Source organism: Tiliqua scincoides, chromosome 8 (genome assembly GCF_035046505.1).
Source record: "Tiliqua scincoides isolate rTilSci1 chromosome 8, rTilSci1.hap2, whole genome shotgun sequence".
NCBI lineage: Eukaryota > Metazoa > Chordata > Lepidosauria > Squamata > Scincidae > Tiliqua > Tiliqua scincoides.
The window spans coordinates 37,501,351-37,528,836 of NC_089828.1; the positions used below are offsets into that span (position 1 = coordinate 37,501,351).

A 27,486-nucleotide genomic window follows, 5' to 3' on the forward strand; every position below is an offset into this window, starting at 1 on the left:
TAACCACAGTATTCGGCACACATTGGGGGACATGCATCAGTTGACGCAAAAATTTGGTCTGGATCACCTCTAAAGATCTGGTGTTTAAATATGGGGTGATCTCAGAACCATAAAGCAATTAAATTTTATTAATTTAACCTGCTCGATGGGTTTCCCATTTAGGAGCCATCGATGGGCCTTATAGCGTCTGGCAAAAACCAACACCTTTTGTTTTATCAGAATTAATGATCAATTTCTCCTGTGAGCTAACCAGGGCTAAATGGCGAAGGGCCCTCCTCATGCTGACCTGTGTTCTTGATAATATAAGTACATCGTCAGCATATGCCAGAACAGGGACGTAACGATCAATAAGCTTTGGAGGATGTAAGGCCAGATCATCAAAGGAGGTAATCAGTGAATTTATATAAAAATTAAATAAAAGGGGGGCAAGAACACAGCCCTGTCTGACCCCTTTATTAACTAAAATTGGTTTCGTTAAATGACCACTAGATGAACACCTAATCCTTATGCCAGAGTTGCTATATAAGCTGACCATAAGCAACAATAATCGACGATCAATAGATGAAACTGCAAACTTATCCCATAGCCTTGATCTAGGGATTAGGTCAAAAGCAGCCTTGAAATCAACAAAGGCTGCAAAAAGTCTTGAGCCCCTAGTGGCCAGATGTTTCTCGACAAGGAATTGCAGCACCAAAGTCTGATCAAGGGGTGATCTTCCGGGGCAAAAGGCTGCCTGAATATCAGCTGGAGGATGTTGCAGGCAGCAGAACGTTCTCCCTGCCGTCTCCAGACTCTGTCACGTCTGTCACATGTGCTCAGTGTGAACCTGCTTTCATCTGGGAAGTGCACAGGGCGCCAGTGGCGAGGTTGCCAATCTTGGTGTTCTCTGGCAAATGCCAAACGTCCTGCACGGTGTCGGGCTGTCAGCACAACCCCCACCTGTGGACATCGGGCCCTCATACCACCCTCATGGAGTCTGTTTCTGACCGTTTGAGCAGACACATGCACATTTGTGGCCTGCTGGAGATCATTTTGCTGGGCTCTGGCAGTGCTCCTCCTGTTCCTCCTGGCACGAAGGCGGAGGTAGCAGTCCTGATGCTGGGTTGTTGCCCTCCTGTGGCCTCCTCCACGTCTCCTGGTGTACTGGCCTGTCTCCTGGTAGCGCCTCCATGCTCTGGACACTACACTGACAGACACAGCAAACCTTCTTGCCACAGCTTGCATTGATGTGCCATCCTGGATGAGCTGCACTACCTGAGCCACTTGTGTGGGTTGCAGACTCTGCCTCATGCTGCCACTAGAGTGACAGCACCGCCAGCATTCAAAGGTCACCCAAACATCAGCCAGAAAGCATAGGGACTGCGAAGTGGTCTGTGGTCACCACCTGCAGAACCACTCCCTTATTGAAGGTGTCTTGTTACTTGCCTATGATTTCCACCTGTTGTCTACTCCATTTGTGCAACAGCATGTGAACTTGATTAATTGGTGTGGCTTCCTAGGTGGACAGTTTGATTTCACAGAAGTGTGATTGACTTGGAGTGACATTGTGTTGTTTAAGTGTTCCCTTTATTGTTTTGAGCAGTGTATATTGAATGATTTGTGGTAATGATATTTGGTAGAGTAATTTGGTGGAGAGCCAGGATTGTGCGGTGTAGTGTAATGGTTCAGACCTGGATGATCCCGGTTCGTATTCCTGCTCAGCCATGAAATGTCCTGGGTGATCTTGGGCCACTCACTACATGGGGCATCCATTCCAGGAACCCCCATGGATACCAAATTCTGCAGATAATGAAAAATGCGGGGGGGGGGGCCATGCTGGCAAGCCAGAAGTGCCTTATAGAAGCATCCTAAAGGTCTCCTGAGGTGCAGGGAGGTTGTATGTATTTGGGAAACACCTACACAATGCATTCTGGCGCAATGCAGGGCCAAGTGAGGGGAGAGGGCCTCTGTGCAATCCAGAGAGTGCTTCCGGAAGCACCACAGACAGCCCTGCAGACCTTGAGTTTGCCATGTTAAGATAAGAGAAGTTTTTTCCACTTTTAAATAACTTGTTCAACTGTTTTTAAAAGGGCATGTATTTTTTAAAACTGTGATGTGATATAACATAGTTTTTTGCATCTGCGGGTGATTCTGGAATGGATCTCTGTGTTGATAACAAAGGTGGACCTATAGTTATATTCTGGGTGTTAAGGGTAGAATTTTTCCTGCTCTTTCATTGTTGTACTGTAGATGGGTGGAAATTTATAACCTGCATTAAATATTTATACAGCAATGCAGAACAGTAGTTAATAGTGCATTCAGAGCAGGAAAGCATGGTCCTTTGTGTAGTTTTACATTTAGCTGCACTGTTACCTAAAGGGGCTAATTTTGTATTTTTTTTTTTTTTCAAATCTGTGTGGCTTTCCAATCCTTATAACAGCAGTACCTTTTAATCATTGCTGTTTTGCATGTAAGAGATTGAAGTAATTAAAGAATGTTTGCCTGTTTTGGGGGGAGGATTTTTGCTAATTTTTTTTAATATGTGTATTTTTTGATACAGTTAAAAGTATATCCTAAAATAGTCTCCTTGGCTGAAGAGGAATTTCTCAAGACGTTTTGAATAATTCTTTCTCCCCCACCCTTGTGCTTTCTGCACTTGCTTATTCTCTCTCTGAGCATTTTCTGGCATTCAACCACAGTGAAATTCTGAATCTGGATCAGTGTGTCACACCCACTGTGGGAGGGCCCTGCAAGCATATCTGTGACCATCAGCACAAATAAGAATTTGAGTTCAGAGAGACAGTACAATAAAGGCCTTTAGACTAGCTTGATGAGTTGAACAGAAGATGGTTGGGTTTGTAGATTATCAAAATGCATAGGGAGAAGTGGATGGATGAATAGTCAAGGAATAGGGTTTCAGGCTTGTAACTGTAGTGGTAGAGGTTACTGGAGGGCTGTTTTTATTCAACACCAGGGACACTGTGATGTCAAACACATGAATAAAACACCACTTCCCTCTGAAATAAAGATGTTGGATAATTACTGTAAAAGTTGTGTTTCCAGTGTATGCTGCTAGCATAGCTAAGGGTGGCTGGGGAGGTACACAGTCCTGGGTGCCACATATTGGGGGGTTACACACCAGCCACTGCTAAGTTGGTGGCGACGAGCGTGCACCCTTCTCCAAGAGTTGCTAGAAGTGCTTTGCTACATCACAGTGGCAGATCCTTGTTTGTAGCAGCTTCTGGCTTCTGTCACCCTCTGGATTGGCCTGCCAGAGAGGTGGAGACCGAAGCAGCCAAAACGAAGGAAAAAAAGGGGATGTGGGAGCACCCAGGAGGAGGGCTGGGATTGGGGACTGCAGTGGAGCAAGCGGGCAAAGATCAGCCATAGTCCATTTTTGCTGCTGCTATCTCCTTCAGTCTCCAGAGGAAAAAAGTGGCACTTTTAAAGTGGTGGGGGAGACCAGGGGGCAGTGGAGCAAGGGGGTGGTGAGCAACCACAGGCCGTTTTTGCTGCTTCTGCCTCCAGTGAAAAAGTGGCACCTTTGCAGCTTTTTTCACTGGAGAGAGACTTACTTAACTGTCCACTTACTGTCCACTTACTGTTCTGCTGGTGAACAAGCCTACCTTGCTGCTGCTGCTGTGCTTTCATTTTTTTTAAAAATGGGATGTGATATCACACCTGGAAGTGATGTCACTTCTGGGTCCCCTGTCACTTCCAGAGGTGACAAATCAAACTGGGCCCTGGGTACGAGGGTGGGTAGCTCTGTCTGAGGTATATGCCCACCTGAAAGGAGAAGGCAGTTGTTGTTAACACTTCTGGGGCCATGATCCTGTATGAGAAGGTGTTCCATGTTTAAAAACTTAATTGAGTCTCTTGCTTTTTGTGGGATTTAAAAATGCTCTTTAATTTTCTGCCTCCCTTTTGGAGTAAATTAACCTTGTAAATCAACAACTGAGTTGTTAATCCAATAGCTAACAACTGACCCCTGCTAACTGAGTAAGAGGCACTTTTTCAAGTAGGTGCTCCTCTTTTATTTAGCAGGGGGAGAGTAACTGGCCCTCCTTACCCCAGCAGTGTCTTTTCTAGTGGCTGCCTGCTGGTGTTTTGCATCTTTTTAGATTGTGAGACTTTTTGGGACAGGGAGCCATTAGTTTTTTAATTTTTCTCTGTAAACTGCTTTGTGAACTTTTTTGTTGAAAAGCGGTATATAAGTACTGTTAACAACAAGAGCAGCAGCAACAACAGCAACAAGGAGTAAATTAACCATATAAATGTTACTGGTGTAGCATAATGACTAAGAGAATGACAGCACGATCCTATACTCAATTTATGCTGGCGGAACGCTGCTCTGCTGGCGCGCACTGTCATAAATGTGCTGTAAAGCACATTGTGACATATGCACTGGTGGGAAGGCCTGCGCCATCTTCCTGGTGCCAGTGCAGGCCTCGATGCTTGCTGGAGCAGGTAAGCTCTGCACTGGGCATCGAGGCAGGGGTAGGGTGGGCAGATTGTGCCCAGGAGGGCGGTGGGATCAGTGGTGCTGGCACATGCCATATCCTATCCACCTTTCTGGGCACCATCTGCTGGCATGGATCCAGCAGTTTAGCAACCGCAGGTCTGATTAGACCTGTTACCATGGCTGGAGTTTTTCCTGGGGCAAAGGAACAAATGCTCTCTTGCCTAGAGGAGACTTCCAGCCTGCAAAGTTCCGCCACAGAATGCAGCATACACCATGTTGGCACTGCTGCATTGGCCCAGTGGAATTTCATTAGGGTTGGGTGTGAGCTGCAGATTAGAAACCCCTCAGTGTTAGTCTTGCCTGTGCTGTGAACTCACTAGGTGACCTTAGACAAGCCATTCCTTTTTGATCTCATATGCAATATGGTTATAGTCATACCTGGCAGGTTTGTTAAGATGAAAGTGAGATAAAATGCATGTGAGACACTTAGAACTCTCAAGTACTATACAAATGCTAAGTATTTTCATAAAGATTTCTCAAAAATTACACCTCTCCCTGCACCCCATATTCTTTAGTCTTCACTGTTGCTTAAAGTGCTCACCTCGGCATCTATATCTATATAGTTCTTTCCTAGTTCCTACTGCCATTTTTCTCTAGCATTAGCACCAACATTTTTTTTTTTTGGCGCAGAATCAGGTTTTCATGACTTGCTGGGACCACAATATTCCTGGCAAAACACTGCAAATACCTTATTCCCTTGCTTCTGAAGGTGGGGGGAATATGAATCAGGTTAATTCTGTTAATTATGCTTTGATCAATTTAGAGTGCAATTCAAAGGAAGTCCCTTGCGCCAGTCTGGGAGGCTCCTAAACATGCCACAAAGCACGTTTGTGCCTCTGAGTCAGCTGGATCAGTGCAGGGGCGCACGCTGGCCTGCAGAAGCCAGATTCAGCCTCTTTTTTGGTAAGTTTTCGCTAGCCAAGCTCGGCCAGCATGGAGAGGAGGTGGGTAGGAGGTGTTTCGGGGTGAGGGGACAGTGGGTGGCAGGAAGACCTGTGGGCGGGCGGTGGGGAGTAGGAGATGGGGCCAGGATTCGGCAGTTATGCTGGATCCTAGTCCCATTCCCGGGTAGTGCAGAGCGGCTTCAGGCTGCTCTGTTCTGCTTAGATCTGCGCCACCTCTTTAGGTGGCGCATATCTGAGTAGACCAATTGGGGCCGCTGCGGCTCCCCGTGGGATATGGGGAATATTTTTCCCTTGCCTTGGGTCAAGCCTCAGCCAGCCTGAAACTTGCACTAGATATAAGCACAGGGCCTTCCAGTGCAAGTTAGGATTGCGCTGTTATTGAACCACCTTTGAATAAATAGATGTTTGCTGTCTGAGCTGATTAGAGTATGTGGCCTATGAAGTATAATAAAAGGTAGCTGTGCTGAAAATTCCAATAGCCCTTATCAGAGAATTTTATTCAATGAATTCTTGATAAATTTGAGGCTGTACATTAGAAAGAGTAAAAAGCTGGACAGTTCTGTAACATCTGTCTCAAATAGGGAGTACAGTGGACTCCTGCTTTACGATGGGAATCTGTTCCAGAGACACCATTTTAATGTGAACCCGATTAACACATGACAGAGAGAAGAAATTGTTCCAAGACCTCACAAGTTGAAGTTTCTGCCACAGAACAATGGTATTTCCCTACTGGTGCCTGCTGTGCTCTCCAGGGGCTCTTTAGGGGCTATTGTTATCAGTTTACACTATGTTGTAATTATAAAACACAAATTATAAGGCTGTATCCTTCCTGCAATACACACAGGCACAATGTTAAAAACAGTGCTATTGACTGAGATGCTGCCAAACACTTGATCATATAGTGAATTTTCTTTTACTATGAACACTCTATTGTAAAGTGATTTGCTTGTAAAGTGAATAATAACTAACTGAATCCACTGTAAAGTGGGGGTCCACTGTACTGTTATATTTCTGGCTTAACGCACACTAGGACTCAATCCTATCCAACTTTGCAGTGCTGATGCAGCCATGCCATTGGGGTATGCGCTATATCCTGTGGTGGTGGGGGTAGTCAGGGAGGCCTCCTGCAGATAAGGGAACATTTGTTTCCTTTCCTCCGGGCTGCACTGTGGCTACATCGGTGCTGGAAAGCTGAATAGGATTGAGCCTTAGACTCTTGAATTGCTAAGTGCTAGAGCAACAATTTTCAATCTTATTCATCTCATGGCACACATCAGTGCAGAATCTGGGGAGTGGCTGGTGGTCACTTGCCTAGCAAGTGCTGCTGGGACTGAGAAGGATTGATGACACTGACTTTGCAGGATCTGCATCCAGACAACACTGCCATGAGACATTCCAATCTGTTTCCTTCCTTTCAGCCAGAGAGAATGGAGTCCTTCTCCTTGTGAGAGGTGGGGGAACTCTCTGAAAAAGAGGAGGTGATGGACCATCAGGACTCAAGCCCATTTTTGCCTGAAATTTTTCCTAAAGTATTGCCCAAGGTGCTCAGAGTCTTGGAGGTCTCCAAAGAACCAGACCAAGGATGGATAGGCAATGGTGTTGAAGCTCAAATATTCAAAGGCAACTTTCCCACAGGGGCATGGGAACCCCTTGATCGTTTCATTCCCAAACTTCTTTGAGAATAAGAGAGTTGATGGCACCAGCAAGGGACAAATTAAATTCAAGTCTTGCTTAGAAGCTCTGCGCTCTTCTGGCAGAAATAACAGAACATGAAGGAGCCCTGCTGGATCAGGCCAAAGGTTCATCTAGTCCAACTTCCTGTATCTCACAGTGTCCCACAAGGTGCTTCAGGGAGCACCCAACAAGACACCTGCATTCTGTTCTCATTCCCTTGAGTTAGCTTGCTTCTAAAACCAAAGAAGCTTAAAACCCCATCTGTTGCTGAGCCAGTGGCTGAAGTAGGGTCCTTGTCAGTCCTGGTGACTGACATGGGTCTCTCTCATGAGGCATGTGACAAGTACATCAAGGCAGCCATGAAGGAATTCAAAGCCCCTCTGGCTGACTTGATGGCCTTGGTAGCCAATTCTTTGTCCTTGAGGGCCATCTTCCCTTGAGCCCTGAACCTGGCCTCTCTTTGCTGACTTAGTTTTCACCAATCTAAAACTATCTGGGTTTGAGTATACAGGCCTGGGGAATCGGCACATAAGTAGCAGGGAATTTGGGTGAGTTGTGTTATGGAAGAAGACCTGGTAAAGTGAGGCTGTGATTGTTCCTGCATTTGTCAAGGAAGAGAGTTGGGTGGCTTTACTAATAACATAGGCCTACAAAAAACAAAACACTTTATAAAAGTTGCTAAGGATGTTTGAACAAATTTAGGATATTTTTATGGCATCATTTTTATGGCATTTTTATGGCATCATTATTCAGCATAAATATACACAAGAATAGGTCTAACTTTTAAGACAACAAAATATGTGTAGACCTATATATCTGTGCTAAAGAAATTGACCTTTTTGCTCAGTCACTTACCAGTTGTTTTTTTTTTTGCATAACATTCAACATTGTGCCAGAAAGAGGCTACAAGTGTTTCCTGGCAGCAGTTCATGGCGCCGACCTGCTGCTTGATCTTCTGCTTTCTGTCCAAAGCTGTTTGGGACTACAGAGAAGGCCTTTTTACAAGTGCCGCCACCTAGGGAGGTACATGGTGCGGCGGCTAGAAATAGGGCCTTCTCAGTAGTGGCACCAACGCTATGGAATTCTCTTCCCCTTGATTTAAGAATGGCTCCCTCTCTTTAGACTTTTCGGCGAGGCCTGAAGAACCTTCTGTTTAAACAAGCCTTCTGAGTTCTCTGCCTTTTTAACATCTTTTCAACATCTTTTAATTTTTTACAGGCCTGATTCTTTTATGACTTGCTGCTCTATGCTCTTTTTACCTTTTTACTACTTGTTATCTGACTACTGTTTTTATGATATGTGTTAAATGCTTTTATCTGTTTTTAAATTATGTTGTTAATCTGTTTTTTAATTATGTTGTTTAATCTGTTTTTAACCTGTTGTAAGCCGCCTTGAGTCCCTTCGGGGAGAAAGGCAGGGTAAAAATAAAGTTTTTACATTAAACTCTGCACTTATTTGTGTACAGCAGTCACTCCCCTGAAGCTGAACTGGAAATTACTGACATCTTGCAAAGTGTAACTAAAAGAAATAAAATGATTTGCGTAGACTGCATGATATGTGAGCAGAAAAAGCCTAAAGAATAGGACAATATGGTGGGATTTAAATTTCTGGAGGTAGTCACTAGGGAAGTGAAAAATTTCAAAGAAATATCAAAAGTGCTACGGAATAATGAGATGGAGGGCCCAATCCTATCCAACTTTTAAGCACTGATGCAACTGTGTTAATGGGGTGTGAACAGCATCCTGAAGTGGAGGGGTTGACAATGCAGCTAGAAAGGGAGCAGTGTTCCCTGCTATGTAAACTTACACCAAACATACATGAAGAACTAACTTTGTAATCAGACTGTTTCTGTTCATGCAGATTGACACATGACCTCCCATCAGTTTATCATAAGCAGGTGTTGTCTTGCTGTGCTTTTTATAATTGAAGTTAGTGAGAATAAGCAGTAACTTTCTCACTCCCTTTTCCTACAGTCATTTCTTTAGTTAACTTTTTAAATGGACGTAAACTGGTTAAACTAATTAATAAACCTCATAGCTAGTATTGTCTGGGGAGCCTGTCAAGAGGTTCTCCTCCAGCGTGAGTCAGGACTTTTCTGAAAGATACAGGTTCTTACCTGCTTGATTTTTGTGCATCTTGATCCAGGAGCTGGGTTGATCGATACTCAGCCTTATTGAATCCTTGCGGCAGTGGTGGCTTCCAGCACTTTAAACCATCTTAATTGTTCTTTTTTTCTTTTCACATGTGTGATGTTTTACTGAGGCAAGAGCGTCTGTGTAGGTGTGGTAACAGTGGTTGGGGTCAGGTTTGTTGGTTAGCCATAATGGTCTTGCATTTTGCAGATCAAACTGGTCAGCTCTTGGTAGCAGTTCTAATGGCACTGGCCCAGCTCTAGGGCTTGATAGTAATCTGTGTGGAATGATGCCCTGAACTGAGTTACACTCGAGGGCAGGAGTAGTTTGACTCCAGTCTTGTGTGGTCTTTTAAAGCCAACTCAAACCTTGAAGAATCTCTACTTAGAATTATGAAAAGGGGCTCATGAAGAGATTGATGGTATAGCAAGTCCTCGCTTAATGTCATAACAAAACAACATTTCATTTTAAAGTTTTTGAGAAAAAAAATTCATTCTCGACTGGGATCACTGTCTGTGTAGAGTTTGCACGTTTCTCTCCATGTCTGTGTGAGGTTTTTTCCAGCCTGGAAAGCTCACATTTATTTCAATGTGAAATATTGAAAATGTGAAAAATGTTTTGGGTCTTTATTTAGAAGTTTTTTTTAGAAGTTTGATTTTTTTTATGACCAGAAATATGCTGTAGGAATTTAACTTGTATGTAGATTGTCTACATACATTGCCCTGAAAGGGCAGAACTGGGAAAACTTAATTATCATGTGGACTGCCTTTTTAGTGGCACAGTTTCTGCTGAGGCACTGGGAGGGACAGGTGAAAGGAAGGCTTCAGAAGGTGAGTAGCAGTACAGGAGAAGGGGCAGACCAAGGGGGTGAGAAATGGCGAAGGGAAGCACTGCTGAGGCATTGAGAGAGCCCAGTCACTTTGTGGGCCCTTTTCTCCAGTGATGCGCTGCTGAACGTTAGGCTCTCCCATATCTTGAAAATATAATCTAGACTTGCATATTTTCTTTTATGCCATTTGGACCTAATAAGTTTCTAGGCAAGAACAAAGTACTTATTTCTCATCATCACCTGCTTAATGACATCATTTCCTGCTTAATGATGTCACTTTCATCCCTCAGAAGTTACCACGAAGCCTATTTGGCCTGCTTTATGTAAATGAGTTTGACACCCTGGGCTTAGTGCAGTGGTTTCCAGACTTTTTTGAATGTCAGCTCCCTTGACCTACTGGACCCTGGTTTTTTTTTGTTAAAAACACAAAACACCACTTTTGTGGTGTTAAAATATCCAAATAAAAATACAAACCAGTGTATTATGGTGTTTTATGATATTTTCCATAAATTAAAATACATGTGGAACCTTTTTATGTGCAGGGGTTTTGTTCCCTGATCCTCTGCAATTGGGAAAATTCGTGTTTGCTAAATCAGACCTGGAAATGAGGTGATTTTACACAAATTGCATAAAGTTATGCAAATTGTGTACAGTTAAGCAAATAGCGCTATAGCTTGACACTTGGGGATGGAAGTAAACTAAGGCAGGGGTTCTCAGTTGTCTCCCCACTCTGCTCCATATTCAGTCCTCCCCATTGCCTGCTGTCCCCACTTCTTTCACAGATGGGATGCTGAGCTTTTAAGTCCAATCCTATGCATTTCTACTCAGAAGAGTAGAAATTGTAGTCAATGGGGCTTACTCCCAAGAAAGTGTGGATAGGATTGTAGCCTTTGAGCCCAGTCCTATGCCTGCCTACTCAGAAGTAAGCCCCATTCTAGTCAACAGGGTTTACTCCCAGGAAAGTGTGTATCGGATTGTAGGCTAAATCTCAAGCTTTAAATTGCTGGGAAGACTTGCTTGCCAGGCTGGTTTTTTGTGTGTAGGCTGGAGCAGAGAGCCTGCACTATCTCAGTCTGAAGGGGGGGGGGATTAGGCAAACACTCTGCAGGTTTTTTAAAAGCAGTCCCCTCTGTTACTACCGCACCTGCCCGTGTGTGTGTGTGTGAGTGAGAGTGAGAGCAAGCGAGCACGCACGCTCCACCTTGCTGCAGCCATTATGGCTACAGAGGTTTTCCCCTTGGCTTCCCCTCCTCAGCCTCTTTGCTGGCTTGGGGTTTATAGGAGTCTTACTGTTTCTTCACAAGGCACACAATCTTCTGGAGCCTCTTCCATGGCTCCAAGGCTATTTTGCTGCCTGTTCAAGGTACAACCTTTTTCCAGTGTTTTGGACTGCCTTGAAACAGAGCAAGACAGCAGCTCGGGGCAAAGGAGCAAAGCTGTGTGTGACTTTGAATTCTCCCCCCCCCCCCATTCACGTTGAAATAAATCTGCAGATAAAAAAATCCATGTATAACTAATAATAATTATATAATAATATAATAACAAGGTTGCACCTGTAGTTTTCTTTTCCATTTAGAAATAATACTGTGGCTGCACCTGCTGATACTATATCTCCTGCCTAGTACATTTTTAAAGCAATTATAATTCATTAAAATGTGCCCTTTGAGTGACTGGGCTAACTTGGCAGCCTGTTTGTTTTTTTTCTTGCAGATAGATTGTGTGGGCAGGGCTTTGGGTGTTGTTATAGGATTGGCTAGGCTAGTGGTTCTCAGAGTTTTTGAGCTGTGGCTCCCTTGACATACTGGCTGGGGCTTCCTTTTTGGGGTGGTGGTGATGGTGGGGTAAGCTCAACCTTGGTAGTACTTCCATTTTTCTCCCTAAAAATAATTGAGATGAAGGGAGCTAGGTGTGTTTGCTTTCTCACTAGAATGTGACTCAAGGCAGCAAGAGCTACTTGCCTCAGTAGCTGTGGAATTTCTTTCCAGGTCTCTGGCTGACAGTCATCAAACCGCTGCTGCTGCTAGAAAGGAAGTGCATGATCGGGTTTTGTTGCAAAGGGAGAAAGGGAGGTGTGTGTGCAAAACAGCCTGAACAAGCACTAACTTGCTCTGTGTCTGCTGCCGATTGAAGCCTCCTTTCTCCCACGAATCAGTTGCTCTCATGTTACAGGGCAGGCTGAAAAAGCAGCTGAACACCCAGTTCTCCTAGCACTTGTAGCCTCAGCTTGGCAGCAATGGCACAGTGAGGCAGACCAATGCATGCAAGCTATGTTTGATCCTCTGCAGCCCTCTGACCCCTTTCTACTTTTTCTCCCTTAGTTTCTACAAAAAAGGAAATGTTTGCGTCCACCTTGCCATGCAAAAGACTTTTGGCAGCCACTGATACCAGTGGCGGTGGGTGCAGAAGCAAAGTTCTGCTCAGATGCTCCTGGCTTGGCAAACAGAAAATCCTGCCTGCAGCCAAAGGAAGAAGTGCTTTGCTCTCGCCTCCTGGAGGAGAGGGTCAAGGGAAGCCATTCAGAATGTCAGTCTTTCGTCTCCCTCCCTTTCCTGTGTTTCACTGTTGTGAGGTTATTACTAACCAGCGCACCAAAAAGGTGAAAGTAAAGTAATAAGAGTGGAAGCCCCAGCTGGACTCAGGTAGCACCAGCAAGCAAGGAGAGACAGTGCTGTGGCCTCTGCCTTTTTCCTCTGAGAAAAGAGTCTTTGAGGAAAGACAGCCTTCAAGGAATGATTCTGTGGTTCCCCTGGCTGCTTTCAGAAACTCCTGGAGGAGCTACGACTCACATTTTGGGAACCACTGGGCTAGGCTATGGTGAATGCAATAATTCCCAAATCCTTTGCTGCCCTCTTATGATTTTGAGAATAATTGCATGCTGCCTTTAAAATACTGTTGCTTGTCAATTTACAGCACTCATTTTGCTAATGCTAATTATGGAAGCCTCTTCTGTCAGGCTAGTGTGCCATGGAGAAAGAGAATCTTGCTTGGAAATTTTAAGGAAATGAGAGAATTGCTTTTCTGACTTATATAGAGAATTTCTGCATGGCATTCTTTCACCTCTGGGATACTGCCATGACCAATGAGTTAATCAGGCTTTGCACAGTGCTCCTTCTGTTACAGGAAAGGATTGGCTTTTTTCTGACTACATGATAGCAACTGTAGAAGCATAGGGAGAAAACAAACTGTTTCTGTACATTTTAAAAGACATCTTTTTCATAGATGTAAGTAAAAGATTGCAGTTGTTGGGGATGAGTTGAGTCTGCCACTGCATACTCTTCACAGATCTCTGCCTTTTCCCACTGAAGAACATAGAAGTTTTACTAATACAATCCCTTATTAACAAATAAAAGGCTGCTTTTATTTTATTCCCTCTCACAAGTTTAGATTCTTTAAACTGGACAGAGCTGGCAAAAGCACTTAAGCAACTTAATACACTGTTCTTATGACAGTTCTTATGACAGTTCTTAAGGCCCTCCACATAAGCATTTCTCTTCTGTTTGGCTCTTTTTTCTTTTTCATCTCATCAGGCTCTTGAACCACAGCATTACTGCCCCTCTGGACAAACTATAACTCTTTCTCTTGTGATATGTTTTATGGGGGTTTGCAAATTACACTGCTGCTTTTTCCTATGTCTGCATGTAGGAAAGAGGCAGCAAATCTCTGTTAAAAATGCTAGGAACCTCATTCTTTAGTTCTGTCTCTGTTCACTTCATTGAATTGCCCTGACCCCCACCGGCTACCTGGGTGATCCAGGGTGAACTGGATCTCAGTCTGCAGTTCAGCCAATTCTGCTTAATGAACAGAAGTGTGACAGAAGGAACACATTTGTTATGGAGAGAGATTGGATAAGAGCTGTTTATATGGAGCAGATATGAATACAAGTCTGTTAGGTCTCAGAAATGGAATTAGGGGAGAGGGCGGCTGATTTTGGAAGCAACTATTTAAACTTTCTAACAAAACTGCAGGAACGTTGAGTGTTTTCCCTAGCCAGATTTAATGCTTTCCCCTTAGATGAGATGAAAGCCAGGTTCAGTGCTCAGCTATCTAGAGCATGTTGTTGTGGTTCAGGTTCTTTTGAGACACTTCCTCAAATTTTACTAAATTGTGATTGTTACTCTGATTCATGGAGCTATTATTTATACCCTCTTTTAAAGTCATTTAACGGATCTGAAATTGACATGGTTAGACAGTTATTAACCAGCAGGAATGAGATTTTATCAATCAGCATGGCAAAGTACCTTTATTGTATTTATACAAGAATTGTTTCAAGAAGTTGAGTCTAATGAATGTGTGATATGGATATTTTTTTCTTGATTAACACTCTGGTTTTATTGTTTATGCCAATAAAGGTTTTAGTTTTGATTTGAATTAGGGGAGAGGTGACAAAGAAGGGCAGTTTCTGTGATACTCAAAAGCTCTTTAAGTGTGACAATATTAAGTGTGATAGTATTTCTGAAAAGGGGGTTGGTATTGACTTCAGAGGTAGAAAACACTGGTTCAGAGCACTGCCAAATGGATTTTGACAGCATCAAATTATGGTTGATCCCTGGAAGCTACAAGAGTTCTGATATGAAATGAAAATAGAGTGAGAAATGTGTTATTTATAACACAGAGTAACTGTCTAACACATATAACAGAGTGATATATAACACATATAACAGAGTGACTGTCAGCACTGATAGCAGTAATTTAAACAGACCACTCAATGGGTGAGTGTGGTCTAGTGTAATAGGCTCTTGGGATTTTATTGAGAAGGGAGTCATGCCAGGCATTGACTCTGAGTTAGAGAGTATTGAATATGAAATACAGATAGATTGCTACCATCCCTTATTTCAGTATTAAAATACTTTACAGCAATTGTAAACTGTTGTTTTAGAATAATATAAAATAATGGATGGTGGCAATCTATCTGTATTTCATATTCCATTGCATAGTCTAATTAGAAGTATTGTTGATATGACTGCAATACTTATTTAATACCTCTTTATAACATTAAGAAAAGATTTTTTTATGCTAATAAAATGTAATTTTCTTTATTATTTAGATAAAAATAAACGAACAGAAAGGTACGTTGCATTCTTTCTTAACTTTGGTTTTCTCTTTTTTGCAGTGCCGGTGTTAGGAACTCACCAGCATGATGGGGTCTGAAAACCCAAGCCCGCAGAATCCCGGCTGCAAAATAATGACTTTCCGTCCAACATTAGAGGAATTCCGGGACTTTGGAAAGTATATTGCTTATATTGAATCCCAGGGAGCTCATAGGGCAGGACTTGCTAAGGTATATTTGTTTCAGGCTTGACTGGTTGGTTTGGGAGGTGCTGTATTAGGGCTGCAAGCTGAAAGAAGTAGGGGTCAACTTCAGTCTACTTCAGGGGTCAACTAGTAGGGGTCAACTTCAGTCAGTAAGAATGGAGAGTCTAAAAGACAGTATGAGAGCAAATGCATACATGTAAGGCAATTTGGGCACTTTAACCAGAAATATATATTTTTTTCTCTTCATTGTTGAAGCTTATTTGCCACAGTATGGCACATGTAACTTTTAATGCAACAACACAGTGCAGCTCCAGCAAGAGATGGAAGTCAAACCATTAAGCCATGAGAGAAAAGGTCTTTATTAAAGTGGGTCAATTACTGCTTCTATTATAATTGCACAGGGGAGTTGGGGTATTGATGAAAGCTTTCCAGGCCATGTTTCCTTGTCTACTCAAGTGTACTAATGAATTTCACTGTGTCTGATTCCTCAGAGGTAGATTATTCTAACTAGCTGTCGGCCAATTCTTGATTGCAGATACAATAACATTTTCCTTTTCCATGGCACCAAGCTCTTAAAGCTGTGTTTGAGGTGCTTCATTCTTGTGTCTCAGCCATCCTTTTTTGGTAGCGAAAAAATCCGTTTTGCAAATAGAGAACACCTTTTTGCCATGGAGAATTTAAACACTGTTTAGATCAGCCTTGCAGACAAGTCTGGTATTTTTAGGCAAGGCTGGTGAATAGTGACTTCTGATCCTGTCCTTCCCAGCATCCAGGGCTGCAGCAGTGCTGAAGTGGTGACTGCTTCATCCTATGGAAATGGGAAGCAGTGTAGCATTAGCTCAGCTGTAAGTATCACAGAGGTGCCTAACAGCATGTTTGTGACATTGTGCACCGGTGCTGAGTGGGCATGAGCCAATTAGAATTGGGTCCTTAGTTGTTTCCCAGACTTCTTGTACATGAGACACTCCTGCACAAGTAAAATTAGAGATATCCTTCACAAAGGTTGTGTATCTTCTTGATAGGTTTCAAGAAAAGTGGGCAGACACCTTACTTGTAACTGCAAGTTAACTAGTTAGTATTGCCTTCTGGCTTCCTCTGTTCTCCTTTGTCCAGCTAGTCAGGGATTTGAGCATACTTTCTGGGCAGTAGGAGTTCTTCTGGGATACCCTTGTGTCTCTCAGCATGGGTTTCATTTTTCTTGCACTAGGGATGTCTGGTGCATCTTTACTATCTCATTTGTGATTATTGGGGATCCACAAATGTGGATGGTTTACTAACCAGCAATTATTTGTGGCTGTCACTAACCCCCTCCTTTCTCCAGAATCTGTGTGCCAGAGAGTTTGTAAGAGAGGTATGGTGCAACCCTAACTTCTTCTTTGTCTGGCCAAAGGTGTCATGAATGTGCCATAAAACTTGTTTGCGTCACCTCAGGAGTAAGCAACACCAGTGGAGTAGCTTGTGCTGCCCTGCTGATGCTAAATCCCAACGATCAGCTGGGCGGCACAAGTAAGGATGTGCCAGATGGCCCAGGGACAGAGTTGTTGGGGAGAGAGTGGAATGAGAGACAGATCAGGCCCAGGAGGAGGATGGGATCGGCAGAGCAGGCCATATCCTAACCCTCTTCCTGGCCTGTCTGGCATTATACTTGGCTTCCCAGATTTGCACCAGCTAAATAGCTTGCATGGACCAAGAAACTCCATAGGTATGGCTGGGGCTTCAGTTGGGATAATATATCCCCTTACCCCAAGGAGACCTCTAGCCGCCTCTTGAGCTGCATTAGCATGTTGGTTAGAATAGCACCGTGGTTAGCATTAACCGGTGTTATTGCCGAACCATAATTAACACCAACAAGGATAGGGAGGAAGATGTTCTCAATAGAAAGGGGTGGTGGGTGTCTGAATGCATTCCCAGTTCACAATTTACCAGCTGTAATTTTCAAGGAGCCAGTGTTTCTGCAATAAAACTGTAAAAACTCAACATTTGCAAGTTTCTCCTTTTTGGAATTTTTTGAGCTTGTGCCTTTTTTTGTCTTGTAAGTTGATGATGAAAAAAATCTATTCCTGACCAGGACTACTGTTTGTGTGGAGTTGCATGTTCTTCCCATGTCTTTGTGGGTTTTCTCTGGCCCAGAAGCTCACATTTATTATCAGTGTTTAATATTAGAAGTCTTTTGGTTCTTTATTTAGAAGTTTGATGATCTTTTTGTGTCCAGCTGTATGCTGTTGGAACATAACTCTTGTTTATGTATACCAATTAGCCAACAGTAAAATTGGTTTTGTTACAAGTTGTTTTGCTTAAAGTTGCAGTTTTCAAGAACCTGTTCACAACTTTTAAGTGAGAACTTGCTGTAGTTAGTTAGTCCAGCAAATAAGCACTCTTCAGTTTAAGAGAGGATGCACTTAGTAGTGTGGTTGGCTTGTTCACTTAGGCTCTTCACAATTGACCTGTATTAAATTCAAAACTTAAACAATTTTTGCTGCTGCTGTTTTACTGTAATATGAGCCTTCTCTGTTTGGAAATTTTAAGTAACTCTGGCTGTTCTTTCAAAAATGATCAGATTTTTTAAAAAGTTTTTTGTGCATTAACTTACTATCATTCCTTATGCTTCTTAATGGTGAGGTCATAATGTTTGGTTTTTCCCTATGCCTTTTTTCAGGTAATTCCTCCCAAGGAGTGGAAGCCACGCAGGACCTATGATGACATTGACAATATGGTTATCCCTGCCCCTATCCAACAGGTGGTGACAGGGCAATCGGGACTCTTCACTCAGTATAATATTCAGAAGAAACCCATGCTGGTTGGAGATTATCGCCATTTGGCCAACAGTGAGAAGTACGTACCAGTTAGGACCAGGATGGAATCATGCTTTAACTGGGTGTGATTCAGCTCCAAGTAATGCAGTTTCTCATTTTGTATTCTTAACGCCACATACTAGCAGTCCAGTGGTCGTGTCTGGTTGTTTTTGTGGCAGGCACAGCCTTAGGAATTGTGGAACCCAATACAAAACATTTTTGCAGCCCCCTTCCACTCACCAGGATGAGCTGCAACAGCGAGGCACGCAGCAGCGGTGCCATTGCCAACTGCTGAGGGGTGTGTGTGTGATTTCAAGCCAATGAGACCCAGGGGCAGGCAGGTGGGAATGGCGTTCTGCAACAATGCTCCGTTCACTGTGCTCTCCTCACAATGCCACAGCATGGAAGATTCTGTGCTAGAGTGTCAGCTACGGAACAAGGTGCCAGTTTTGTCTGCGTGTGCTCTGCCTGCCACTCCAGTGCAGGGGCCCTTCAGGCATGGGACCCAATTTGGCCAAATTGGTCAAATTGCCCTAAGGCTGGCCCTGCATCCTCATTCTCTTTACAGGGTATACACAGACACACCACAATCCCAACTTTCCCCTACTTTGAGAGGCACTGTCACTCCATCATTGATCTTCAAGTCAGCAATGATGCCTCCTTAGCTGCCTCAGTGTGGAGATGGATATGAAGACCACATTTGGCTGCCACTGTCATTAGGCGGGCAATCTGGATTTCTCCCCCATGTTATCTTGCAGTGCTGGGCACATGGATACTGTAGTGTATGTAAAGTATTTGCATCCTGCAGTCATCTTGTTCCCTGCTGTGCCATTCCATGGGGAGAGGAGGCCTCAGCATTCTCCAGTGTACTTGATGTGATCAGTCAGATGGAGCAAAAGTTTTAATAGAAAATACTTGTTTGTGTGCAGCCCATAAGTAGATCAGTGTGGTAAAATGATTAAGAACACCTGCATCATCATCTTCTTGTGCAACAACTACTACAACAACTACTTGCAACAGCTACCTCCCCCCCAAAACCAGGGGGTTACACATTTGTCTCCCTTTGATTTTCCCACATGACTGTCTCCCTGTGATTTTCTATCTGGACCCTGGAAATCCACTTCAGACAGTGCTACAATATATGGACCAATGGTCTAATCCAAATGGTAGTTTCCTGTGTTCCTGCACAGAAGTTGAGATTATGTTTGAAGTATTTGGCCATTGGTTTCTGAACATGTTCATATTATGTCACTTTCTAATCTTGTACCTTCCCCCCCACCAGGTATTGTACCCCCCGTCACCAAGATTTTGATGATCTGGAACGCAAATACTGGAAGAATCTGACTTTTGTGTCTCCTATTTACGGGGCAGATATCAGTGGCTCGCTGTATGATGCAGTAAGTTATGGTGATGTGAAATCAGAGCTCATCCACGCTACAGATTTAGATCTGTTTTGAAATTGGCTTAAATGTAAAGGCAGTTGTGAACATCATAAATTGGTGAGAGTGTTGAAAATTTTGTGAATGAAATTCTAGACCTTTCAACAGAATTGCAGTTTCCTTAGTTTACTGGCTTAAAGTTGCTGTGTAGACAGCTCCTAGTGGCCCCAAAGATCCCAAGACAGTGACCCTTAAGCGGGAACACTGGCACATAATTGTACATGAAACCCATGTTGTATAGACTGCTCTGGCAAAAGAGCTCCAGTTTTGACTCTCCTCATTTATTCTCGGTATAGCCTCTTTCCGGGTATCTGCTTCCTATATTTAGACTTTGAACTGAATCGTTCCTTAAAATGGGAGAGAAGTTCAGATACCTGAGGGTAGCTTTCATAACCCTTTAATGGAATATATTTTAGTCGGCTCTTTCCCTCAGACCTGCTACCTAGTAGGGCCACTATGTATCACACCACAACTGTTCTCAGTGGCTGCTGGCCTATCTTAACCTCACCAGCTGTGTTTTCTTCTGACATTGTCCATGCCTGTGGCCCTTGGTAGTTCATCCTTTCTGAAACAAAAGGAGCTCTTGATTTGCAGTATGTTTAGTAGAGTAATCTTGTCATATAGGATGTGGAAGAGTGGAATATTGGGAATTTGAACACCCTCCTGGACATGGTGGAGCATCAGTGTGGAATTATCATAGAAGGTGTGAACACCCCCTACCTCTACTTTGGGATGTGGAAGACCACCTTTGCATGGCATACAGAAGACATGGATCTCTACAGCATCAACTACCTGCATTTTGGAGAGCCAAAATCTTGGTGAGTACTGGTGAATGTAGTAAGTCTCTAGAATACATCTTTTTCACAGGAGGATCACTAGCGTTTGGTAGTCAGGCTTGCATCCAAATAATAATAATAATAATAACAATAACAACAACAACAACAACAGGTATTTATATACCGCCTTTCTTGGTCTTTATTCAAGACTTATTCAAGGCGGTTTACATAGGCAGGCTTTATTAAATCCCTTATTAAATAGGGATTTTTACAATTTCAAAGAAGGTTCTTTCTTTCAAGAACGACTACATTCAAGGTGTTTCATTCCGATCTGGCTTCACATTCTGGCCTCCATCCTCCCACGCTCAGAGCAGATGGAATTGCTCGGCTTCAGCTTGTCAGCTGCTCCAAGGTCGCACGGTGCTGGTGGCCTCGAACTGGCGACCTTGTGGATGTTATCTTCAGGCAGACGGAGGCTCTACCCTCTAGACCAGACCTCCTGCCAAATACTGCTGCTGAAGTTGTAGCTCATTCTGCAACCTTTACCAAGGAAACTGAGGCAAGAAAATGTTGCATATATAAATTGAAAGAGTCAAAAGATAATGTGGTCCTGTCTCCTACCTCATGGCAGAGCTAAACCAGAGACAAGGAGAGGACCAGATGCCATGTAATGGAAATGTAATAAGATCTGCAGGTGCACATGCACGCACTTTTTAAAGAATTTTTAGGGAAGAGAGGGAAAAGAGAAGGAAAACACAGTAAAAGAGAGAAAAAAGAGAAAAGAAACATTAGAGATACCTAATATATATATGTAAAAAATACAAAGAATTCTTCTAATAATGTAGCATCGGCGATGTTGAATGTTCTAATTACTTACAACTTTATATCCTAATAATCTAACTTTTCCACCCATATTTACGTTACATCTCCAGTAGCCCGTCTTATCTACTCGTTATAAGTATTCCACTTCAGATTATTTATTTGAGAGATTTATGTCCTGCCTTTCCTATGCTAGAGCATATGCCTAGGACATTTTACAAAACTGTATGAATGAGTATGAATGAGTTTTTACAATAATTGTTTTATGGGCAACTCGTAGAATCCTACTCTTCCAGATGGAATCCTTCACAGCGTGATCATCACATCTGGCATCCAGGTATGCCTTCCGGGCTTCCAGCAGGAGCAGTTTCAGGTTGGCCAAGCTGTAAACTGTGACTGTTTTTGGCTTCAGTCTCCCATCTAAAATTCAACCATTACTATTCCTGCTTAGCATTCTTCCAGCAGCTTTCCACTCAACCACCAGGTCACACCTGCTACTATGAACAGTTCAGCTTAATATTCTCTCTAATCTTCAAATCCATAGCTCATTAAGGGCCCAATCCTATCCAATTTTCCAGGGCCGGTGCTGCTGTACCTATGGGGGATACACTGCTTCCTGTGTTGGGGAGGCAGTCTTGGAGGCTTCCTCAGCATATGGGAACATTTGTTCCCTTACCTCAGGGCTGCATTGTGGCTGCCCTGGTGCTGGAAAGTTGGATAGGATTGGGCTCTAACTCATTATTCTCTCTCTCATGCAGAAAGTCAGTAATTGATTTCCAGTTCTTTATGACATTTTCTATTGATTTTAAGTAAAGTTGAAAGTTTCTCCATTTCTGCAAAGTACATAACTTTCATCCACCATTCTTCTATCAACAAAATGTCTGTAGTTTTCAAATATTGTGCATAAAGTATTCTAGCCGCACTTATCATGCATAAAAATAAGATTTTGAATCTTTTCCCCACATATTCCTCTATCATACCCAGCATAAAGACTTCAGGTTTCATTTACACATTTGTTCTTAAAATCAGTTGTATCTGTACATGTATCTGCATCCAATACTTTTTTTGCTTTACTTCATGTCCACCACGTATGGTGAAAAGATCTGTTTTTATATTTCCAACACATATTTTCATACATCTTTGCTAATTTACTTTGTGTCATATACTTATCTATAAATCATCTTATATACATTTTCCTTGATGTTAACACTTAGAGTTAATCTCCTATGCTTTGTCCATTTTTCCATTTAAAGTTCATGACCCACATTTTTAGCCCAATGAATCATATGTTCACCTGTTCATCTTCAGTTTCAAAATTCAACAATTTATAAATCTTAGAGATTATCTGCTGTTCTGATTTTAATTGTTTTTCCAAAATTGACTCTTCCTTTTCAAATCCACATAATTTTTTATTGATTTTAAATCTTTGTGATATTTGTACAAATAAAACCACTGAGAATTAAAACCTTCTTATATTATTTCTTCTCTAGACTTCAACTTGTATTGCCCCTGTGTAAAACTCAGTAGATTTCTATATAGTAACCATTTATCTCCCTGTACTGTATTCAAACCAAAATGTGCTTCCTATGGTAGTCAATAGTGGAATTTTACTGTAAAACCTATTTTTATATCAGTTTTGTATCCTCCACAATGCATGTCTGACACAATGATTCTTAACTTCAACATTTACTTTTATTTTATCATACTGTAAGTATCCATGCCAACCAAATCTTAAATCATGTCCTTTCTAAATTCATCCGTTTTCTATTTTGCAATAACTAATCTTTCATCCAGAGAAAACAATATGATGCATAATAAATTTTCAAATCTGGCAGCTCTAGTTCTCCCCTTTCTTTTGCATTCTGGAAAATCTTAAACTTTACTCTTGGTTTTTTCCCTTCGCCATATAAATTTTGCCATATCTTTCTGCCATTCTTTAAAGGTTATATCAGAGAGTAAACCTAGTATGCAGGTGTAACCTAATTATCCACGAATTTTTCACTCATGGTTTTATCTCAACATGATGAGAAGGCCCTTTAAATTAAAGGGGAAAAATTTTAACAGTAGCCTCATTAATTCTCTCTCTAGGCGCTTAGAACAGCTTCAGACCCAGGTAAATGACCTCTCCGTTCCCCCTGACATATGAAAGAATGCAAAGTGGAAGTAATTCTCACCTTCTCTTTGCAATCTATCCCCATGCTGTGCTCCTGGTGAAGGCAGGGGTCACTAACTCAGAGTGAAGCCTTTCTAAGTGTCTGGAGGGAGAATGATTGATATTTTACTTTTTTCCTCACTGTAAACCCAGTTTTGTTCATCAACTTTACTTGTTCTTGTAGGTTCATGTTCTTAGATCTGAGGTATTCAATCTGTGCATCCTAGGTCCCTAGGGAGGCGTGGCTAACCTTCAGGGGCCTCTTGGAGAGAGAGGTGGCCTTAGCTGCTCAGCTCAGGTGCGCGTGCTACCTCCCTACTTGCTGCTTTTCTGTGGTGGGTGGGGCAGTGTGAGGTGGGGAGGACGTGTGAAACATGGTAGGCGGAGGTGATGGGAGACTCCCCTACAAACTGAGAGAAGGCTGGCTGGGCAGCAGCAGAGGTGCTGCATCTCATCAGCACAGGGCGCGCTCCTGGCAGGCTTCAAACTGGCAGGGAAGCCTGACCTAGAGAGAGCAGAACATCTGCTTTTCTCTGTTTGGGAAGGAGGGAGCCCAGCCTGCTCTTAGGGGGGGGTGTCCAAATGCCACAGCCTGCATTCCTCTGTCTTGCCTGGGGGGGGGAAAGAGGGGTGACATCTGGGTCATTCCATGTCAGGTGGTCTAGGGCTTGGTCTAGAGCACTTTTCAAAAACTAGACCACTTGACATGGAATGACCCATCTGCATTTTGGGGTTTATGTGTGTGAGCATGCCCCCATCTACTTCGGGGGTGAGTTGTAATCTTGCTCTTCGTGGCTGCAATCCTATCCACACTTTCCTGGGAGTAAGTCCCATTGACTCAAATGGGACTTACTTCTGAGTAGACCTACATAGGCTAAGGATGTGTCAGTTTAAGCAAGGATCTTCACCTTTCTCTTTTTCCTCCCCCTTTAAATATTAAAAGAAAGCCGCTCTTGATCAGTCAAGCTTGTCTCCAAAAATTGATTAAAAAATAAAAATACCCATTCCTTTTCAGCCACCCCCCTTTTTCCTCTGGCCTCCCTTAGGGCGGGTGTACTTCCCATGTTGGCTGCTATTATAAGACAAAAGGCACAATCCTAGCTAGTTCTATTCAGAAGTAAGTCCTATTTTGCTCAATGGGACTTACTCCCAGGAAAGTGAGGATTGCAGCCAAACAGTCTCTGGGTCTCAGTTTCACATCAGTTTGCAATTAGTGGATACACACAAAGCAAAGTCTTCCCCTCCCCCAGCAAATTTCAAGAAAGAAAAAAAGTCCCTTTCCAAAACTCTCCAGGTGTGCTGCTAACAAACTCAGGGCACAATTCTAACCAGGTCTACTCAGAAGTAAGTTCTGTTTTGTTCAGTGTGGCTTACTGTCAGGTAAGTGTGGTTAGGATTGCAGCCTCAGAGTGCTGGCAGCTCTGCTTGACTTCTCTTGTTTTTTTGTTTCTAGTGTATAATTATAACACCTTCATCTCCATTTTGGGAGTAACTGAGGTGAGATGATGTAATGGGGAGCGTGGCCAATGGCCACAAGGATCAGGGGAGCTGTGGGCCGGAAAAGTTCGAGTACTTGGATGGTATTTTAGTCTTTTGTTTATTTGTTTTAAAACCTGCAAACAAACCAAATTTCTTCAACTTAACCATCAACAATTCAATATCTTTTAGTGGTCGTTCTACAATCCAAACCATATCATCAGCAAATGCTCTTAATTCAGAATACCTTTATTGGCATAAAGATACAGAAATATGACTTTAAAAAAGTAGATTAAAAAACCTCTGCTATCTTGGGTAACAGTTATTGTAGAACGTACTGTCCTTCTCTGAATAACTAATTTCAAAAATATGGCCACATTCACAGTTAATTCAATATTTACACCCATAAGGAGAAACCGAATTTTTTCTTCATCAGCCCAACCCTTCTTCTTTTTGAGGAGTTCTTTTAAATATACTTGGCGAAGATCTTTATAGAGGGGGCAGTGCAGGATCATATGGTGTAAGATTCAACTACACTCATTGAGCAGCCACTTGTTCTTACCTCCAGGTGAGTTCTTCTAAACCTGCCACATGCTAGTTCAGAAGGTAAAACGTTACATCTTGTGAAAGCAAAGGCTCTGTGCTCATTGGTGCACTTAAAAAAATTAATCAGCCATATGCCTGTATCTAACAGGAAGCTGAAAATATAGGGTTGAGCAGTTCTTATTGGCCAAACACCACAAGTCCTGCTGCTCAGTATCTTGGAGTCTTTGTTTAATCAGATGGAATGCTTGCTCCAGTTGAACTGCACCTATAATATCAGTATCGAGTCTGATAGTTTTAGTTTTTCTTTTAAAGAGAAGCATCTCCCTCAAATGCTCAGGTTCAAGTAAGAGACGATAGAGTAGACCAGTGGTTCTCACCCTTTTCAGCCCGGGACCCACCTCTGAGAATGACAATCTGTCTGGGATCCACCGGAAGTGATGTCATCAACCTAGAAGTGATGTCATGGCCAGAAGTGATATCACTGTGGTGACAGAACCAGAAGTGATGTCATCAAGCAGGAAGTGACATCACTGTTCTTACCTAGGAACTCAAACTGTAAATGACAAGAGAAAATATTCCAGCTCAGAAGCTTCTTACAGTTCTCCCTGCTACCATTACTATCAAGCAAAAAGAATAAAAATAAAACAACATCTGGAACAAAATATTTGTGACATATGCTCAGTACTTACTTTCAGCCCATTTGACGTGCAGCCCTGAAGATCACCAAAATGCTCTCAGCCGAATGCTCTGACCTCGCCTTCAGCCCATTTCACGTACAGCCCTGGAGAAGATCATTAAAATGCTCTCAGCCACATGCTCTGACCTCACTTTCAGTCAATTTCACATACAACCCCAAAGATCACCAAAGTCATGGAATTGGAAGCTACGTAAAAGTTCATCTAGTCCAACCGCCTCTGTAACTTCTCAGACATATTCTCAGTGCAGAAGAGATGGCCAAGGCACTTGGAGAGATACATCATATCCGTATGACTACTTTTAATGGTGTGCATCAGAGAAATGTCGGGGAGCGGTGGAGCATCCCCCTCACTGCTGAAGGAAGAAGATAAGGATGCCCCACTATTCCCTTCCCAGCTGCTAAAAGAAGCCAAAGAGTAGGGTAGCTACTTTGGAAGGGAGCGCTCGCTAGTTGTGGCTGTGAGAGGTGGCGAGGTGGCAATGGTGACAGCATTCTCCTTCATCTTTGCCAGGGTGAGGTGGCCTTCATGACTGGCTGGCTGGCAAGATACAAGCACATGGGGGAATGCACGCCACCCATGCCCATCCCAGGCTTACCTCAGCAGCCAGGCTCCATGCTGAAAAGAGGGCTGAAGAGAGGGAGGAGGGGGCAGGGGGGCAAACCTGCCATGGGGGGGCTGCGCTGCAGTGGGGTCGATTTGGCAGAGGAGGGGTGGGCTGAGGGGCTGCAAAGACCATCACCATCACCAGCAGCAGCAGGCGAGAGGCACCCTGGCACCTGGTGATGAGCGGGAGAGCGCCTGTCCAGCCTCCTCGCCTGCCTGTGCCTGCTGCTACCCGTGGAGCCCATGGGAGGCGAGAGGAAGCCTGAAGCAGAGCCTGCGGGAGGCAGCGGCGGCGGCAGCAGCAGGAGCAGCGGCCACACCTCTCCCTAGCATAGGGACAGTCAGGCAAGAGGGAGCCTGGAGGAGTGCCCTATGCCAGGGAAAGGTATGGATGCTGCCACCGCCTTCCACAGGGTCCACTCCAGGGCGTCCCTCCAGGCTCCCTCTCGCCTCCCATGGGCTCCAAGGGCGACAGCAGTGTGCGCATCTCTCCCAGGCACAGCAGCAGCATCCAAACCTTTCCCTGGCATAGGGCGCTTCTCCAGGCTCCCTCTCGCCTGACTGTCCCTGTGCCAGGCAGAGGTGTGGCTGCTGCCACCACCTCCTGCAGGCTCTACTCCAGGCTTCCTCTCACCTTCCATGGGCGGCAGCAGGCACAGGCAGGCGAGGAGGCTGGACAGACGCTCTCCCGTTCATCACCAGGTGCCAGGGTGCCTCTCGCCTGCTGCTGCTGCTGTTGATGATGGTCCTCACAGCCCCTCAGCCCACCCCTCTCCTTCCTTTTCCGCCAGGCCAATCCGCTGAGGGCTCCCTCTTGCCTGCCTGCAGCCCAATCAGGTCTGCTCACAAGTAAGTCCCACTAGAGTCAATGGGGCTTACTCCCAGGAAAGT

At 43.5% G+C, this 27,486-nt stretch overlaps 1 protein-coding gene across 4 annotated transcripts in view; it reads left to right on the forward strand.

The window, feature by feature from the left end:
- The window catches only part of KDM4B (lysine demethylase 4B), a 301,643-nt gene that overhangs the window by 12,211 nt on the left and 261,946 nt on the right, over positions 1–27,486 (forward strand). For all 4 annotated transcript variants that reach the window (XM_066634889.1, XM_066634891.1, XM_066634890.1 and 1 more), the window contains exons 2-5: positions 15,152–15,319; positions 17,951–18,126; positions 19,369–19,483; positions 20,150–20,343. In XM_066634889.1, the coding sequence (XP_066490986.1) occupies positions 15,176–15,319; positions 17,951–18,126; positions 19,369–19,483; positions 20,150–20,343 (629 nt within the window). In that variant the 5' untranslated portion in view covers positions 15,152–15,175. The remainder of the gene's footprint in view (positions 1–15,151; positions 15,320–17,950; positions 18,127–19,368; positions 19,484–20,149; positions 20,344–27,486) is intronic.